The sequence below is a fragment of the Pongo abelii genome, chromosome 4 (assembly GCF_028885655.2).
Source record: "Pongo abelii isolate AG06213 chromosome 4, NHGRI_mPonAbe1-v2.0_pri, whole genome shotgun sequence".
Taxonomy (NCBI): Eukaryota; Metazoa; Chordata; class Mammalia; order Primates; family Hominidae; genus Pongo; species Pongo abelii.
In genome coordinates this window covers 157,775,229-157,792,336 of record NC_071989.2, presented here as the reverse complement: position 1 = coordinate 157,792,336, position 17,108 = coordinate 157,775,229, and the positions used below count along the sequence as shown (strand labels likewise).

At 44.5% G+C, this 17,108-nt stretch overlaps 1 protein-coding gene across 16 annotated transcripts in view; it reads right to left on the bottom strand.

Annotated features, from left to right (window-relative positions):
• Positions 1-16,574, bottom strand: part of ABLIM3 (actin binding LIM protein family member 3) — a 119,260-nt gene extending 102,686 nt beyond the window's left edge. For 7 of the 16 annotated variants that reach the window (XM_063723912.1, XM_063723910.1, XM_063723913.1 and 4 more), the window contains exon 1: positions 15,881-16,500. In XM_063723912.1, coding sequence (XP_063579982.1) covers positions 15,881-15,893 — 13 coding nt within the window. In that variant the 5' untranslated portion in view covers positions 15,894-16,500. 16 annotated transcript variants of the gene reach the window in all.
• Positions 16,575-17,108: the final 534 nt, after the last annotated feature.

Below are 17,108 nucleotides of genomic sequence, written 5' to 3'. Positions count from 1 at the left end.
TTGACAAATAGAGGTCATTATAAAGGCAACTGCCAACTGGAAATAATGGTTTTTAAAAAGTGCCTTTGTTGGTACCCTTTCAGTTGTACTTTACAGAAACCCAGTGGAAACCAGTTTAAGCAAAAAGAGAATTTGTTGGTTCTTACAACTGGGAAGTCTGGGGTCTGAGGTGGCTCTGCCTTCAGGTATGGCTGGATTAGGGGCTTTCCTATATGGTCAGAGCTAAGACTTTGTTTTGCAGATGGCTTCTTCATGTTTGACAGTCACGGCCACTGGTATTCCCACACTCTTTTCTCCTTAGCTCAGCAATCTCAATGGAATAAATACTTCTTCTTCTGAATATCTCCCTATCCAATTCCAGGGAATACTCTGATTGGCCTGTCTTGGGTTTAATTTCCACCGATGAGCAAATACTTGTGGCCAAAGTGGATGGGAAACTCTGATTGGCTAGCATAAGTCATATGTCATTCTCAGGGGCGGGGGGTGGGGGACAGAACACCATGGTGACAGTCCATTAGTATGACAAGGAGATGGAGAGAAATTCTTATAAAGAATCAGAAGGAGGAAGGATAAAACATGCTGAGCAGACACCCTGGCTATCATATTAGGCCACAAGGCATGTGGGCTGTGAGTAGGAAATGTGAATTGGGAGCAAAGGGGGAGGATTTGCTCTGCATACTGAAGTGTTGGCATGGAATATTGTCCTGTATGTTCCTTCCCAAATGTGAAAGTCTCTGGTCTGAGTATCATTCTCTGCCTCTGAAGAACTGTTTATTCTGCAGATCCCAGGGCAGCCTGTGCAGCTTGTCATTTAATGGCCAGTTGAGAAGACTCATATAATATCAGAGTGTGATTTATGAGGTGTGCTGACTATGAAGGCAACACAAAGAATGGAACGCTTTCTGGTCCTCTCTGTGTCTATTCCCAATGACCTTTTCTATCTTATTTGAAGTAACACCCCTTGTGATTACAGAGATAAACTAAATTAGAAGGATTGAACATTTCTTTGTCATCATTTTGGACTAGAATCTCAGATTAGAATCTCAAAGTTGCAAAAGACCTTCGAGGTCATCTAGTATAGGGGTCAGCAAACTGGCTCACGGGCCAAATCACCCTCCACCTTTATTCTTGTAAATACATTTCGATTGGTACACAGCCCTACCCATTTCTTTACACATTGTCTATGGCTGCTTTCATGCCACAGAGACTGTGTGACTTGCAAATCCCTTTACAGGAAAGGTTTGCCAGTTCCTGGACTAATGTGACATGTTCCCTGCTTAATCAGAATTGCCCTCTCCAACATTCATTTCACACCTGACTCATGCCAAGAACTGAAAGAGATAATACATGCAAAATGTTTGCATAGGGTCTTACGTGTAATAAAGTGCTCCTTAAATGTTAGCTTAAAAAGTCTTGTGTTACCAATATATATACCACTCTTCTTTCCTAGTGGAATGACCAAGTGGTGACTATGTCATAACAATAGCACGTGTTGGTTATTTTGTATCTTTAAAAGGGGTTTTCCCAAAATAGTATATTGAAATGTGTTTCATACTGATCACTATTAATCATTATTGAGTATTTTCCATGTGCCAGGTACTGTGCTAAGCATCTCACATATATTCATTCACTTAAAGTTCACCTATCATCCCCATCTTAAGAGGAACCTGAAGTTTGGGGGTCTGGTATAAAGCAACTCTCTGAAGGCGGCACAGCTAATAAGGGTCACGCTGGAATTTGGACCCAGGCAGTCTGATTCTATAGCTCAACTTCTTGTCAAATATACGATCTAGCCTTCTCAGTTTGGTCAATAACCTAGTTTTCAAAGTACCAGTTTTCACAGTCCCAGGTATTGGAATATACAGCAAGCCCACCCATGGGCATAATTGCAGAAATGCACAGCTTGGCTGCAGAACAACTGGGAGCTCATTCTTCCTGCATCCCCACACTCTCCCTCGCATCCACTCACAACTGCATTGCTGCACTAGGTCTGCCTCTCACTGCCTCCAGGCCCTCTGATGCATGAGGTATGTGTTGCTGGGGAGATCTTCCTAAATAATGCACAGCTCTGGACAGGTCACTACTGGACTCCAAACCTCTCCTGACTCCTCATTGGCTGTAGATTGTAACAAATACTGTTTAGCGTGGCATCTGACACTCTCAAAGAGCTGATCCTCACCAACTCCCAGCCTTTTCTCACTGTCCTCATACTCATATTCTCTAGCGTATACAAACTGGACTTCCTAACAGTTCCCGATGAGGGCTTTCTGTCTTTTCATTTTGGTCTCTGTCCCAGTACCCAGACAAAGGCCCAGGACTCAGGAATTGTGCATTAGGGTGTGTGGAATGCCTGCCTAGGAATGAGTAAGCCCATCTAGACTGCTCTTTCTTTTCCTTCAACCCTACACAACGTAAGTTTGTTCCCTGTCCCAAGGACCAGATTGAATGGAACCTTCTCCAACAAGCATTCCCAGGCCTTCCAGATGAATTTGGCCTGTCTTCCTCTGTACTCTTTCCTTCCCTCTCAGCATCTGCCATGGTTTATCTCACATCACAGTCATGCATGCTTGCATCTGCCCCTCCAAGATGCTGGATGGAAGCAGTCTGAGGTCCAGTTCTCTGTCCTGTGCATCGTTGATTTCATAGTGTCTGGAATATGGAATGTCACTGTCTCACAGCGTGAAGATTTGTTTCACTGCCCGAGTGAATGAGTGAATAGTGCTGGGACATCCAATGGGAAGACCAGCCATCCCAATCCATGTTTCCCCTGGTGATCTCCATCATAGTAAAAATACAGAAAGATGGCAAAAAGGAGGAGCAGGGAGGAGGGAAAGGAGGCCTCAGGGTCAGACCAATACAGTTTAAACATCTGCTCCTCTGCTTCCCAGCTCATGTGACTTTATCCAGTCAATTTACCTTTGAATCTCATTTTCCTTTTATGTAAAATGAGGATATTGAAGTATTCCTCATTAAATGAATCCATCCACATATTCACTCAAGGCTCCATCACTTTTCTTAACTTTGAGATTTGGAGCCAACTATCTCTTCTCTGGGCTTCAATTTCCTTCTTTGTAAAAAGAGAATAATGTCAGTGTCCTCTTTATAGGACTTTTGTGAAGCGTAAGTGAGCTCATTCATGTGTCCAAGAAATGCTTTTATAAGTGATCATCACCCTGCATCAAACACCATGTTGAGTGTGCAGGACTCAGCAGTGAATAAAACAGACAGGGTTTGTCACACAACCATCATGTAGCTTATAGTCAAAGAAGGATGAGAGATAGAAACGAAGAAAATGAGCTAATGAAGAAAATAATTACTGACTGTGGTAAGCTCTGTGAAGAATGGTGAGAACAAATATAACATGGGGATATTCCTTAGACGTAGAATTCAAGGAAGGCCCATGTAAGATTGTTGTAAGGATTAAATAAAATAATAGATGTAAAACATTTGCACTCAGGCTGCAGTTGGAAAAGTCTCTGGATTAGGAGGAGGAGGAGAAAACATTAGTCTGAGTCTAAGGAATTTCTGATGGGGATTGGGCTTCAGTTCCTGAAATGCTGCCTCTCAAGTTCCTTCTCCCTACATGTAACAGGCCCAGGCTCTGTCTCTGCCAGTTGAAAGGGGGATTTATAGTCACCTGAGGTTCCTGCACCATATAATGCTAACATCACAGGCAACTCTCCTTCAAGAACAACTCATGCTGACTGTGAAAAATATCTAATTTTATGGTTGCTTTAGACCATCACCAGAGGGGCAGGGCTGGGATCCCTGGGCTGTTTCCGCATATCTCAAAACACAGGAACAGACCTCGGGCTGCCCCTGCTCCTGCAAGCTGAGCGTGGCTTGCAGCGGGAAGATTGGCATTTGATAGAGTGTGCTTCAGGTGCTTAAAATAGATCAGCTGTGTCATTAGACTATTGCAAAGCAGTTGCTTCATTGGCCCTGCTGGCCTGGTGAGGGCACGAGATAACAGCCCGTGGAGAAAGACCTGTGCTTTGCACAAAATTAAGCAGATGAGAGGACGAAGCTTTGGAAATGATAGAGGCAGTAGAGAGTAGCATTCTGCAGCGAGAGAAGGTGGGGCTGTAGCACAGGCACACAAGCAGCCACCACAGCCCCTGGGAACAGCAGGGCGGCATGTGGAGCCTGTACGTTCCCCTTGTCTGGCTGGTGACAGGCTTAGAAAAATGGCCTAAGAGATGTTTAGGGAGCCAGGTGAAACCTAATCTGAAATCGCTGAGGGACCATCCATACTCTCAGGCAGACACAAAACCAACATGTGGAACTGCCTGGCATCTTCCTACTGTTCCTTCAACATCCTCTCCCCATCATGTTTCAAGTCCTTCCACTGTTCTGGTCACTCTTTCCTGGGAATATACGGGCTGATCACTGTCCTCCCTGAACATAATGTTTCAAATAGAGCCTGATCAGGGTCTGCAGAGTGGGACTCTCACCTCCTGTCCATATGGCCTGAAATCGCATTTTTTCCAGTAGGCCGCACTGCTCAGTTGCCTCTTTCTGAACTTGAGACCAACTCCTGCTCCCCTAACCTCTTCCTCCAATGGCTGCCATGCCTGGTGTAGGAGACATTAGGGAGTGATGGTCATTGAGGAGGGGAAGAGTTCAAGTCATGTTTGGGAGGTAGAAATGACCAGATGTGGCGACAGATGGAACACAGTAGAGTGGAGGAAAGGGAATTGTCTCAGAAGACTGCTTTCTAATCACTGACTTATGACTGGGTAGATAGAGGTTCTATAGATCAACTGGGACTGTAAGAGCTAAGGTAGGCTTTTTGCTTTTGTTTTCTTAAGAGAGTAAGTTTATTAAACTTTGAAGTGCCTTGGGAATATTCTAGTAGCCATCTTAGCAGATGATCAGAAACATGACCCTAGAGCTTAGGAAAGAGATCTTTATCTGTCTTTATCCTGGGGCTTATTACAGAGAGTGGGCTTTTCATGAATGCGTTAATTCATCAATTATCTTTTGAGTACCTACTATGTGCCAGACACTGTGCTTTGCTTTCTGTGAATTATTTGCTACCTTGATTTCTTCCCGAGGAATAAGGAAGAATCCGCCCTAAACAGAAGAAATTATGTTGGCATGATCTACTTTCTCAAGCAGGAGGACTCTATAATGACAGAGGAAAGGTTGTGAGTAGCCACATGGAATCATTGTTGTGGCCTTTCAGCAGTCATCCCTTAGCTGGGTGGCTAATCAAACTCACCTAACCCATACAGAGCTCATGCTGTTGACTAGATGTTCTCAACTGGACCAGGCATGTCCCATATGTCAGAACATTCTCTGGAACAGTTCAGCCTCCTCGGACACCCTCTTTTGGGCTAGAAAAGGTACCCAGACCTGGGATCAGTTATCTAGAATTGCCCTCCTTTGTTCTGTGTCCTACTCTCTTTTACTAGGTTCTCTGAAAACAAAACTGACCTCCAGGAGATCAGGGCAGGATATTGTTTGCCCTGTTATTTGCCTAACTGTATCCAACAGGATATGACATCACCCTTCTGGGAATGGGTCAGTTGGGGGAATAAGGACATGTGGCAGGGTTTTGCTCACTTCATGAGGACTTTAATAGCATGGCAATGTTAATCAATTACTAACTTCAGACAGGATTTTCTCCATAATCATTAACAGATGTGCTGCAGCTTCCACATCTCTGTGTGAAGAATCACTTCTACATATTTGATGTTTTACGGATCATCTACTGGACTGCAGTGGCAAGGTGACATAAAAATATCAAGCTGTCACTGTGTAATTTAATAGGAAGTAATAATTGTGGCAAGCCAGAAACTAAGTATATACCCCATCCAAAGCAGGCAATCCTATTGATTGCTGTTAGGAAGAAAAATTGGGTCAGAGCTGCAAAATCTTCCGATTTCATTTTGTTTTTAAGAGAGCTAGAAATCCCACTTCTGATTTCCCAATTTCCCATTGTCAGCAAATAATTCAAATTCACTAAAAACCTGGTGTAGGGCAAATAAGACGTGTCCCTTTACATTGGCCACCAGGAGGCACATTTTGCCCAGCTGTGTGACCCATGATGCTAAAGGCCACATTGGTTCTATTTACTGTTGTATCTCCAGCATTATGCTTGGTGAAGAGCTGGTGTCCAGTAAATACCTGATGAATAAACAAATGAACAATCCAATTCTTATTCCCTGTGTTGGACAGGCCCAGGAACTAGGAAGATTGGAAACGAATGTCGTGACTAAATTCCCTTACACTATTGAAACACCACAGTTGTGAGAAATGACCAGGTGGGGTGGAAAGTGTGGCAAACAGACTGGCTGTGGACATACTCAATTACTAGGGTCTTCCCATGTGGTGACCTCCTACGTGCGAGCACTTCCCTTCAGATTCTTAGGAAGAGAGGGTCTACCTCCATGGGTCAGGGATAGCAAAATGAGGGTTTAAACATCAAGACTAGATAGATAAACTTAGTGACTCTTGCATTTAGTAACCAACTGTCAGCATCTCACGCTAGCATGAACAGTGGCTGACATTCAGGGGAAACCAAACCACAAGAAAATCTCCTTGAGGAGTCATTTCCTTAACAAACACTCTATTATGGATTGAATTGTGTCCCCACAAACTCATATTTGAGGCCCTACCCCTCAGTACCTCAGAATATAACCATATTTGGCAAGAGTCTTTACAGAGGTAAACAAGTTAAAATGAAATCATTAGATGGGTCCTAATCCAATGTGACTGGTGTCCCTGTGGAAGGGGGAATCTGGACACAGAGATACACATGGATAAAGGTGATGTGAAAAGACCCAGGGAGAAAGGCAGCCATCTCCAAGCAAAGAAGAGAGGCCTCGAGTAGACATTTGTCTCGCAGCTTTCAGAAGGAACCCTGCTAACACCTTTGTTTTGGACTTTTAGCCACCAGAGCTATACAACAATACATTTCTGTTGTTTAAGCCACCCAGTTTGTAGCACTTTGGTGCAGTAGCCCTAGCAAACTAATATATACTATTTATTTCAGAAACCTTTGTTATGTGCCATGCACTGTTTTAAGGAATTCACAACTAACTTATTTATTCTTTATAACTCTTCTATGACAGAGGCACTATTATTTGCCTCCTTGTAATTATCATTAGAGATGAAGAAGTGAGGCACAGAGAAGGTAAGTGACTTGCCTAAGGATACACAGAAAGTACAAGCGGAGCTAGAATTTGAGCCCAGCAACCTAGCTTCAGTCTGTGCCCTTAAGAACTGCAAAGGAAGAATTTATCTGGCATAATACCCAGAAAGTCGAAGGTGTTCACACACTTCTGGTTGTTTTCTGTACTTTTACAATGGTTTCTGCCTAAAGTTGGGTAATAGCCAGTTGTTGACCATTCACCACAGCAGATGCTATCTCAGCAAGATAAAGCTTTTGCCAGATAGGAAAGCTGGAGTTCAGAATTGATATCACTTCCTTTACACAATCCAAGTGCTCTTGAAATCACATTGTGATTTTTCTGAGATGTGTTATAGTCATTTTGGATGATTTTAAAATTGTTCCTTATGTTATTCCTCTAACCGCCTCTTAGCCTTAGGTAATCATCTGTCAACAACTGCTTCATTCATTTGGGAAGCACTGTTTTAAAACAATCTCTATCCTTGTAGAGTAAATAATCACTTCTACTTTATCTGTTTTGCAGATGTAGAATTTCTAGAGAGGGCATCCTACTGTGTTCTTGTGTGTCAGGATCCTGTTCTTCAGGGATCCTTAGATTTCTTGATCTGGGCAATGGCATTAGCAGAGGAAGGTCATCATGCCCCGTGCACTGGGTGTCTTCTATTCTGAACTCCCTCACCTCTCCAGATCCGTTCTGCCTGCTTCCCTACTCTGGACTGTGCCCTGGGAAGCTGCTGACCATTATGAACATATCAAATGCCTTCCTTGCTCTCTGGCTTCTGATTGGATTTGACCAATGGGAGGTACCCATAGGCGATCTGAGGGAGAGAGAAGAGGAGGATCAGTATATCTATCCTCCTAGTTCTTTCCTTGGAACTAGACTGGCTGCCTTCCTGGTGCCACAGCCACAGTTCCTGTCAGGCAGCCTTAACCCCATAGCCAGCTGGGTCTCTGGGTCCAGCTGGGGGCAGTTGTGGTAGCAGTCGGTCATGAGCCACAGTTACTAGGCTCCTAGTACTGGGTCATGCTTGCTTCTCCTTGTTTGTTTCTTAATGTCCTTTTCACACACTTGTGAAGAGTCTTTCCATTTAACTCCTCTCAAACTGCCAATCTGTTCTCTGCCAAGACCCTACCTAATAGAATCCTCCTTTTCCTCTTTGCCCTATAAAACAATCAGTGGCTAGGACATGCAGTCTTTATTTTCTAAAAGATTTTTCCCCTTATTTCTAGTTTTATAACCATCCACATTTTGGCCCTAGACGTTTTCTGAACTAGGATAATTGGGATCCTAACTTTCTGTCTTCCCTTTTTCAACCCATGCCATATACAATGCCAGGTTAATAAGCTTCCTGTAGGCTTCCCGGGAGCTATGACTTTCCTATGTAGAAAATCCAGCACCTACTGTAATAGCAGAAGAACAGATTAATTTTTAATCAGAGGATTTGGTTTTAATGACACTATCTTTCCAGAACTTTGCTTTACTCAACAGCCAACTCAACTTCAGACTCAACTCCATTCACTGAGACCCAATGCCTGTGAGTTTCTAATGTTATTTCACTTAATCCTTAGAAGAACCCTGCACCTTGGCATTTATTGCTCATATTTTATACATGGTAAAATTCAGCTCAGAGACATGATCTATTCTGTCCGAGACCACAGAGAGAGTACATGATAGATCTTGAGTTTGAACTCGAGAATCCATACCCCAAAGCTCAGGTTCTTGCTGTCCCAGCATGGTATCTACTTATCCCATGACATCTTTGTGGGAGTTATTTGACCCTTCAATACTCTCTTCAACAGAACAAAGTCTACTCCAAAAAAGTAATTTGTTAGCATACGAATCCATGGTAAAGACCAACAAAGTGGCTAGAGGCAGGAGGAAGCCTATAAAATGAGTAGGAGCAGTATGTGGTACCATTGATCTTGGTGCACTTGATGCTCTGGAGGGTGAGGAGGCCAGCCTTGGTGAAGTGTGAAGTGTGGGGCTGGGCAGAGGGGCTGGTGCTAGTGGGGAAAGGGCTTTCTGGGCAGAAGGAACCATGCATGTAAAGTCAGCAGGAGCAAACCCTTAGAGGGAATGGGAGAAGGCACATGTGACAAGGACACTAAGAACTGAGCACTGTAGACAAGATGGGGCTGGTCAGCAAGGCCAGGAGCAGGCCACATGGGGCCCTACAGGCTTGCTGAGGAGTTTCCTTTCTCACCCTAGGAGCATGGGAGCCTCACTTTAAGCAGAGTGTGATACAAAGTAGGGATGCGGCAGATGGCTGAAGGGGGCTGGCGTGGATGAAAGGAGGCCAGTTAGAGGCTGCCTCAGTAGGTCAGGAGACAAATGAGAGATCCTTGGAATAGGTTGAGAGTTCACGAGAGAAAGAAAGGCTGGATGTTGGATCCACCCTACAGAAGACAAAGTGGCAATGATTGGCCAGTTTCCCTCCTTTCCTCTGAAGTCCTTCACTGAAGCAAGTGTACTGACTCAGTATGAGCCCAGGCCTTCCCGAGCCTTGGGTGTCCTGCTCACATGTTTGGTGTCTATTTTCTCCTGAATGAGGACCAGACCCCACCTGCTGTGCTCTACTTAGGTCTGCCCACCACCTCACTCCAGCATCTCCAAAATTACCCCTTTCTTAATGTTCAGCTAGATTTCAGAAGAAAGGATTCTAATGAAACTAAAATTCACTTTGAAGAGCCACTGACTAAGCATGCTCTTGTTTTTGTAATCTAAGCATTTTTTATTAGTAAAAACAATTTACAAATGTTTATAAAACATCTCCTCATAATCCCATTTAATCCTTAAAAAATCACACTTCAGACGTGCTTCTCAATTCATGAGAAGGACGTGACTGAAGTCTGAGATGTTGTGTGACCTGCTTGCTAGTGTCATAAAATCCACAATGACAGCCACGATGCCCACAGTGATCATGACAGTGTGACCACCCATCATTGACATGATGCCAGTTGTGCCCACAGCCAAGGTACCACACTCTGCATACTACACAAAACATTAACATTTGGTTTCCATTCCCAGCTGAGGTATGCCTCATCATTTTCATTTTTTGCTCATGAGACAACCATACTGAGGACCACACATCTAACACATAAAAAAATGATAACTGGAACCTGGAACAGTCTGATTCCAGGGCCTGCACTCTATCAATTCTTATCACTGCTCAAAGACCACAGCCCCGTGCTCCTCTTCTCCAGATAAAGTGATTAGGAATTTCTTATACAGATGACCCTTGAACAACATAGGTTTGAATAGTGTAGGTCCACTTACACAGATCTTTTTCAACTAAAGGCAGATTGAAAATACAGCATTTAGACAAAATGAAAAAAGAAAATGACAGGCCAATATTCCTGGTGAACATAGATGCAAAAATCCTCAACAGAATACTACCAAATCAAATCCAGCAGAACATCAAGAAGTTAATTCACCATGATCAAGTAGGGTTTATTCTCAGGATGCAAGGTTGGTTCAATATACTCAAATCAATAAATGTGATTCACCACAAAAACGGAATGAAAAACAAAAAAAATGATTATCTCAAAAGATATGGAAAAAGCTTTTGATAAAATCCAACACCCCTTCATGACAAAAACTATGACTTCAGTGAAGTCTCAGGATACAAAATTAATGTACAAAAATTAGTAGTATTTCCATACACCTGTAACACTGAAGCTGAGAGCCAAATCAAGAACATAATCCCATTTATAAGAGACATGCACACACACGCCCACACACACACACACAGAGTGAGAAAGAGAAAGAGAGAGAGAGAAACCCTAGGAATGTATGTAACCAAGGAGGTGAAAGATCTCTTCAAGGAGAACTACAAAACACCACTGAAATAAATCAGAGATGACACAAACAAATGAAAAAACATTCCATGCTCATGGATTGGAAGAATCAATATCATTAAAACAGCCATACTGCCCAAAGCAATTTATAGATTCAATGCTATTCCTATCAAACTAGCAACATCATTTTTTGCAGAATTAGAAAAAACAATTCTAAAATTCATGTGGACTCATAATAGGGCCCAAATTATCAAAACAATCCTAAGCAAAAAGAACAAAGCTGGAGGCATCACATTAGCTGACTTCAAACTATATTATAAGGCTACAGTAACCAAAACAGCATGGTACTGGTACAAACACAGACATATAGACCAATGGAACAGAATAGAGAACCCAGAAATAAAGCCACATACCTACAGCCACCTGATCTTTGACAAAGCTGACAAAATTAAGCAATGGAGAAAAGACTTCCTATTCAATAAATGGTGCTGGGACAGTTGGCTAACCACATGCAGAAAAATGAAACTGGACCCTTACCTTTCACCATATACAAAAATTAACTCAAGATGGGTAAAAGATTTAACTGTAAGACCTCAAACTATAAGAATTCTAGAAGAAAACCTAGGAAACACCATTCTGGACATTGGCCTTGGGGAAGAACTTATGACTAAGTCCTTGCAAGCAATTGCAACAAAAACAAAAATCGACAACTGGGACCTAATTAAACTAAAGAGTTTCTGCACAGCAAAAGATACTATCAACAGAGTAAACAGACAACTTACAGAATGAGAGAAAATATTTGCAAACTATGCATCTGACAAAGGACCAATATCCAGAATCTACAAGGAACTTAAACAATTCAACAAGCAAAACAAAAACAACCCCCCCCCCCAAAAAAAACCATTAAAAAGTGGGCAAAAGACACAAACAGACACTTTTCAAAAGAAGACATAGAAGTGGGCTGGGCACAGTGGCTCATGCCTGTAATCCCAGAACTTTAGGAGGCTGGAGCATTTGAGACCAGGAGTTTGAGATCAGCCTGGGCAACATGGCAAAACCCCGTATCTACCAAAATAAACATACAAAACGTAACTGGGCCTGGTGGCACCCACCTGTGGTCCTAGCTACTCAGGAGGCTGAAGTGGGAGGATCGCTTGAGCTCGGGAGGCTGAGCCTACAGTGTGCCATGTTTGTTACACTGAACATCAGCCTGGACAACAGAGCCAGAACTTATCTCAAAAAAAAAAAAAAAAAAAAAAAAGACATACAAGTGGCCAATAAACATGAAAAAATAAAAATGCTCAACATCACTAATAATCAGAGAAATGCAAATCCAAATCACAATGAGATACCATCTCACACCATTCAGAATGGCAATTATTAAAAAGTCAAAAAACAACAGATGCTGGCAAGGCTGCAAAGAAAAAGGAATGCTTATACATTGTTGATGGGAATGTAAATTAGTTCAGCCACTATGGAAAGCAATTTGGAGAATTCTCAAAGAACTTAAAACAGAAATACCATTTGACCTAGCAATCCCATTACTGGATATATATCCAAAAGAAAATAAGTCATCCTGCCAAAAAGACACACACACTGATATGTTCATTGCAGCACTATTCACAATAATAAAATAGGGAATCAACCTAGGTGTTTATCAACAGTGGACTGGGTAAAGAAAATGTAGTACACATACACCATGGAATACTATGCATCCATAAAAAAGAACAAAATCATGTCCTTTGCAGCAACATAGATGCAACTGTAGGGCATTATCCTGAGCAAATTAATTCAGGAGCATAAAACTAAATACTGCATAGTCTCACTTATAAGTGGGAGCTAAACATTAAGTACTCATGGACATAAAGATGGCAAAAATAGACACTGGGGACTACTAGAGGGGGAAGGGAGGGAGGAGAGCAAGAGTTGAAAAACGAACTATTGGGTACTATGCTCAGTACCTGGGTCATGGAAACAAGTGTATCTCAAAGCTCAGCATCATGCAATATACCCATGTAACAAAACCTGCACATATACCTTCTGAATCTAAAATAAAAGTTGAAATTTTTAAAAATACAGTATTTGCAGAATTTGAAACCCGCCTACACTGAGGGCTGACTTTTTGTATAAGCAGGTTCCACAGGGCTGACTGCAGGACTTAGTATGCACAGTTTTACCAATCCCCATGTGTACAAAGGGATGACTGTAATCTCACGCTTTGCCTCTATTTCAGTGTTGACATTCCAACCACTGATTAGGAGTTGTACTCAGTGTCAAATGTGTTACACATCCAAGTACCTTTCATAACCCAACAATTAACTGCATGACTTGAAGAAGCCACTGAGCATTAACTACAACGTTTCTGAACACAGCTTCAAATTTTCACCCATAAAATGGGTAAAAACACCCATCTCACAGGTTGGGTGGGACAGTCTGGTGAGCTCAATCAGGGGAGTGCTTAGCATGGTGGCTGGTGGAGAATAAGGACTAAATAAATAGAAGTGAAAGAAAAACTAAGCAAGAGTTTCTATTAGGGACAATATCAGGCATGAGGATCAAGTTAAGAATTTCACATCTCAAAGGGGAGCTTTTTTGCTTAGTCAGGTCACCCAAGGACCTCCTGCCAATGCCCTATCCATATCACCCTATGACTCTGTTACTCCTTTTCTTGTGAGGTCTGATGTCTACTCTCTGCATTTGCAGACTCTTGGGTTTGGGAGGTACCTCCATGATGATGGAGTTAAGCCCTCAAAGCTCTGCGCTTGCTGTGTCCCCCAGGTGTCTGTTTAGAGAAGCGCTTCCTCTTGGGGGAACCCGGAGGGCTTCCAAGGCTGCTGAGCCATTCTCCTCTGTTCATTTTCCATTACTGCAAAATTCACACACTCTCCCTGCTTATAAAAAGTAGTGGCATTTTTGCCAGTCCTCATCTTCTGCAGTATCCAACTCTATTGGTTCTTTTTTCTTTTCTTTCTTTCTTTTTTTTTAAAAGAAGGATAGTCTCTGTTTCCTTCTTTCAGGAATACTCAGTGTTACTAATAGGACAAGAGTTCCTTAGCATTCCAGAGAGAGAAAAGGGCAGAGTCAGTTGCCTGTTATCTTTTCTTAGTTCCTTGAAAAATAAATGAGCCATCTTTCTCTTCTGTCACTTAGTGGGAAAGGACTCTCATAAATACATTTTTTTTTTCCTAGAGATAGTGAGAAGTGACAGGCAACTCACATCTTTATTTGCCTGAAAACATGCAAATGCAAACATGTGACCCACTAGCTGATAGGGGCTGCAGGATTTTCCTCTTTTCCTGAGCCTGGTATGAAGCCAAAACACCGTTCCAGCCTGTCAAAATCAAAAGGCAAAATTCTTTGGCTGTAAGAGGCAGAGGGAGTCCAGCCACACTCGCTAGCTTAGCATAGATATGCAATACACAAAGGAAGACAGCAGAGAGATGAATCATACAAATACATAGTAAATAAATATATTTTATTTTCATCTCAGTAGCTTTTGCTTTTTTTTTTTTTTTTTTTCTCTTCCATGCCAGGAGGTGGGGGTGGGGTGGGGTGTGTGAGGAAATAGTAGGTTTTGGCTGGATACACCTTCAATAAGGTCTTGATAGTTCTGGCCTTGTTGCTCAGCTCTAGCTTTTTAAGAAAAAACGTGTAGATTCTTAGATTAGAAGGCTTTCTTTTATTATTATTTTTTGAGACAGGTCTCACTCTGTCGCCCAGGCTGGAGTGCAGTGGCGCAATCTCGGCTCACTGCAACCTCTGCCTCCCAGGTTCAAGCAATTCTCCTGCCTCAGCCTCTTGAGTAGCTGGGATTACAGGCCCACACCACCACACCTGGCTAATTTTTGTATTTTTAGTAGAGACGGGGTTTCACCATATTGGTCAGGCTGGTCTCGAACTCCTGACCTCGTGATCCACCTGCCTCTGCCTCCCAAAGTGCTGGGATTACAGGCGTGGACCACGGTGCCTGGCCGATTAGAAGGCTTTCTAATTCAGCCCCTCTCATACAGATGAGCAGTCTGAGATGCAGAGAGGGGACTGATAACAAAGTCAGAGACCCAGGGAAGTGACTGTTCATAGGGGTTCTCTGGTTCAACAGCCCTATGCGATGCTGGAATAACCTAGACAGGCCAAGCTGACAAGAGGGCAGGAGAGTGAGTCTGGAACCAAGACGTGCCCTCCCAGGTCATAGCACTACATTGAAGAGAAACAGACTGTGCCTTCTTGACTTTCGGACGGCATTCTCAGTAGCTGAGGCCCTACCTGGCAGCAAAATATCTGGTCCTGGCTCTGCAAGCAGTTGTTGCCTTTGGCATGTTAGAGCCCTTGGCTAAAGGGCTGTTCCTGTCCTGTTGTTCTCAAGGATAGCTAACCAGCCTGCAGGTACATAGAGAAACCAGCCCTGGGCCCACCGGGCTGCAGGCACTCGGGAGCTGGATCTTTCACAATCTCCAGACCCAAAGGTGGCTTGGCGATGATTTGTTTATCAAACTGCGGTTTCCCAGCCCACTGCCTGCTCATACCCACCTACCCTCCCGCCTGCCCACAGGCCAGCCTCCCTGCTCTTCCCACCTCTGGGACAGGCAGGGCCCTCCATGGTTTTCCAGATGTGTGCAGGGAGTTCTCCTCAGAGCCCCCACAGTCAGACAATGGCCACACACTGCTTCCTAGGCCTTCCCAGGCTGTGCTAGAAGGAGACGAGCAGCCTTCCCAGCAGAGGCGACCGGCGCCGCTGATAAAATATTGGCAAAATTATCACGAAAAGCCAGAGTCATGAAGCTATCCCTCTGCCAAGGAGCACGGAAAGCACCAAAAAGGAGCCTGGGGGTCATGTGTCCAGAGATGCCAGGCTTCCTTCCTCTTTCCAGGCAGCCCGAGCGCAGGCTCCCTCACCTCCCGCCCCCACCCCTGTTCCCATGGCAAAGGAGAGGAGGATCCACTTACTGCTAGTGTTCATGGTGATGTCTTTGCACTGGGTCTTTCATTCAATACGGAGGCCCCGGCTGCTTTTTAAATCTTCGGTTCTTCGAACCTCACTCATCACCTGGGGGGTGAAAAGGCAGTCCAGTGCCAGCTCTGTATCCTCAGGTGCTCTCTCTCCCTCTGCTGTCCCCTCTCTGTCTGGGCTGTAGCCCCTGGCCTTGAAGGCGCGTGGACTAATAGGCGCAGGTGAGAGCAAGGAGGAAGAGGCGGCAGGACACCGGCGCCCCGGTCCTCCTGCTCCTCAGATCGGAATCCCGGGCAGAAGTGGGGTTGGCAGCGCCTGCTCGCGCGCACCCCGGACTATTCCTGCCCAGCGGCTCCGGAGCCCAAAGGGGGTGTGGACCACAGGGAGGCAGGGCGGGGGCAGCGCGTCCCCGCCCGGCTTCAAGGAGCAGCGACCCGCCCCGGAACCCACCTCTCGGCCAGTGTCGGGAGCCAGAGGCCCCTGCCCCGGCCCCTGCGACTGATTCATGAATCCTGGTCTTCGTCTGGGGTCTCGAATTCCAGGGCTAGCAATGCGAAATAGGGGAGCTCGACATCCATGATGCGGGCTCGCGGGTTGGCAGCGCAGGGGGCGCGGCCGCTCGCTGCTGCCACCTGCTGGACGCACCGGCGCGTGTCCGAGGCCCCGCCCCGCCGGGCTTCTGCCTGGGCCCTAGGGTGTGATGGGAGATGGACGAGACCCTGTGTCCTGGGACCAACGAGGGAGTGCTTGAGCGCTTGTTTTCCCTCCCTCGATCCTGGGGGTCTAAGGGCTCGACAATGATAGGAAAAGAAACATCATTAGGAGGGGCCGTGAAGGAAAACCTGGCTTTGCAGGAAGACAGTTTCCACCCGGCCCTGCTCTGGCAAGCTTGGCGCAGTCTAGGCTCAAGCCGGTCGCTACCGTCGCTGCCTCATCTTTCTCAACTATGAATATGGCGTCTGGACAAGTGGATAACACGTAAGGGGCTCCTCCAGCCTCCCAGCGTTTATGTCCCCTCTTCCCTCACAGATTCCCTTTATCCCTTATCGCTGATTCATCATTAGAATTGTTTATTACCTCTCTTCCCCACGAGAATGTTAGCTCCATGAAAGAATGGGTCTGTCCGTAGGGTTCACCTACAGGCCCTCAATACCTAGCACAGGGCCCGGCATATAGTAGCTACCAATAAATATTTGTTGACAGAGCAACCCAGACATTTTCTGG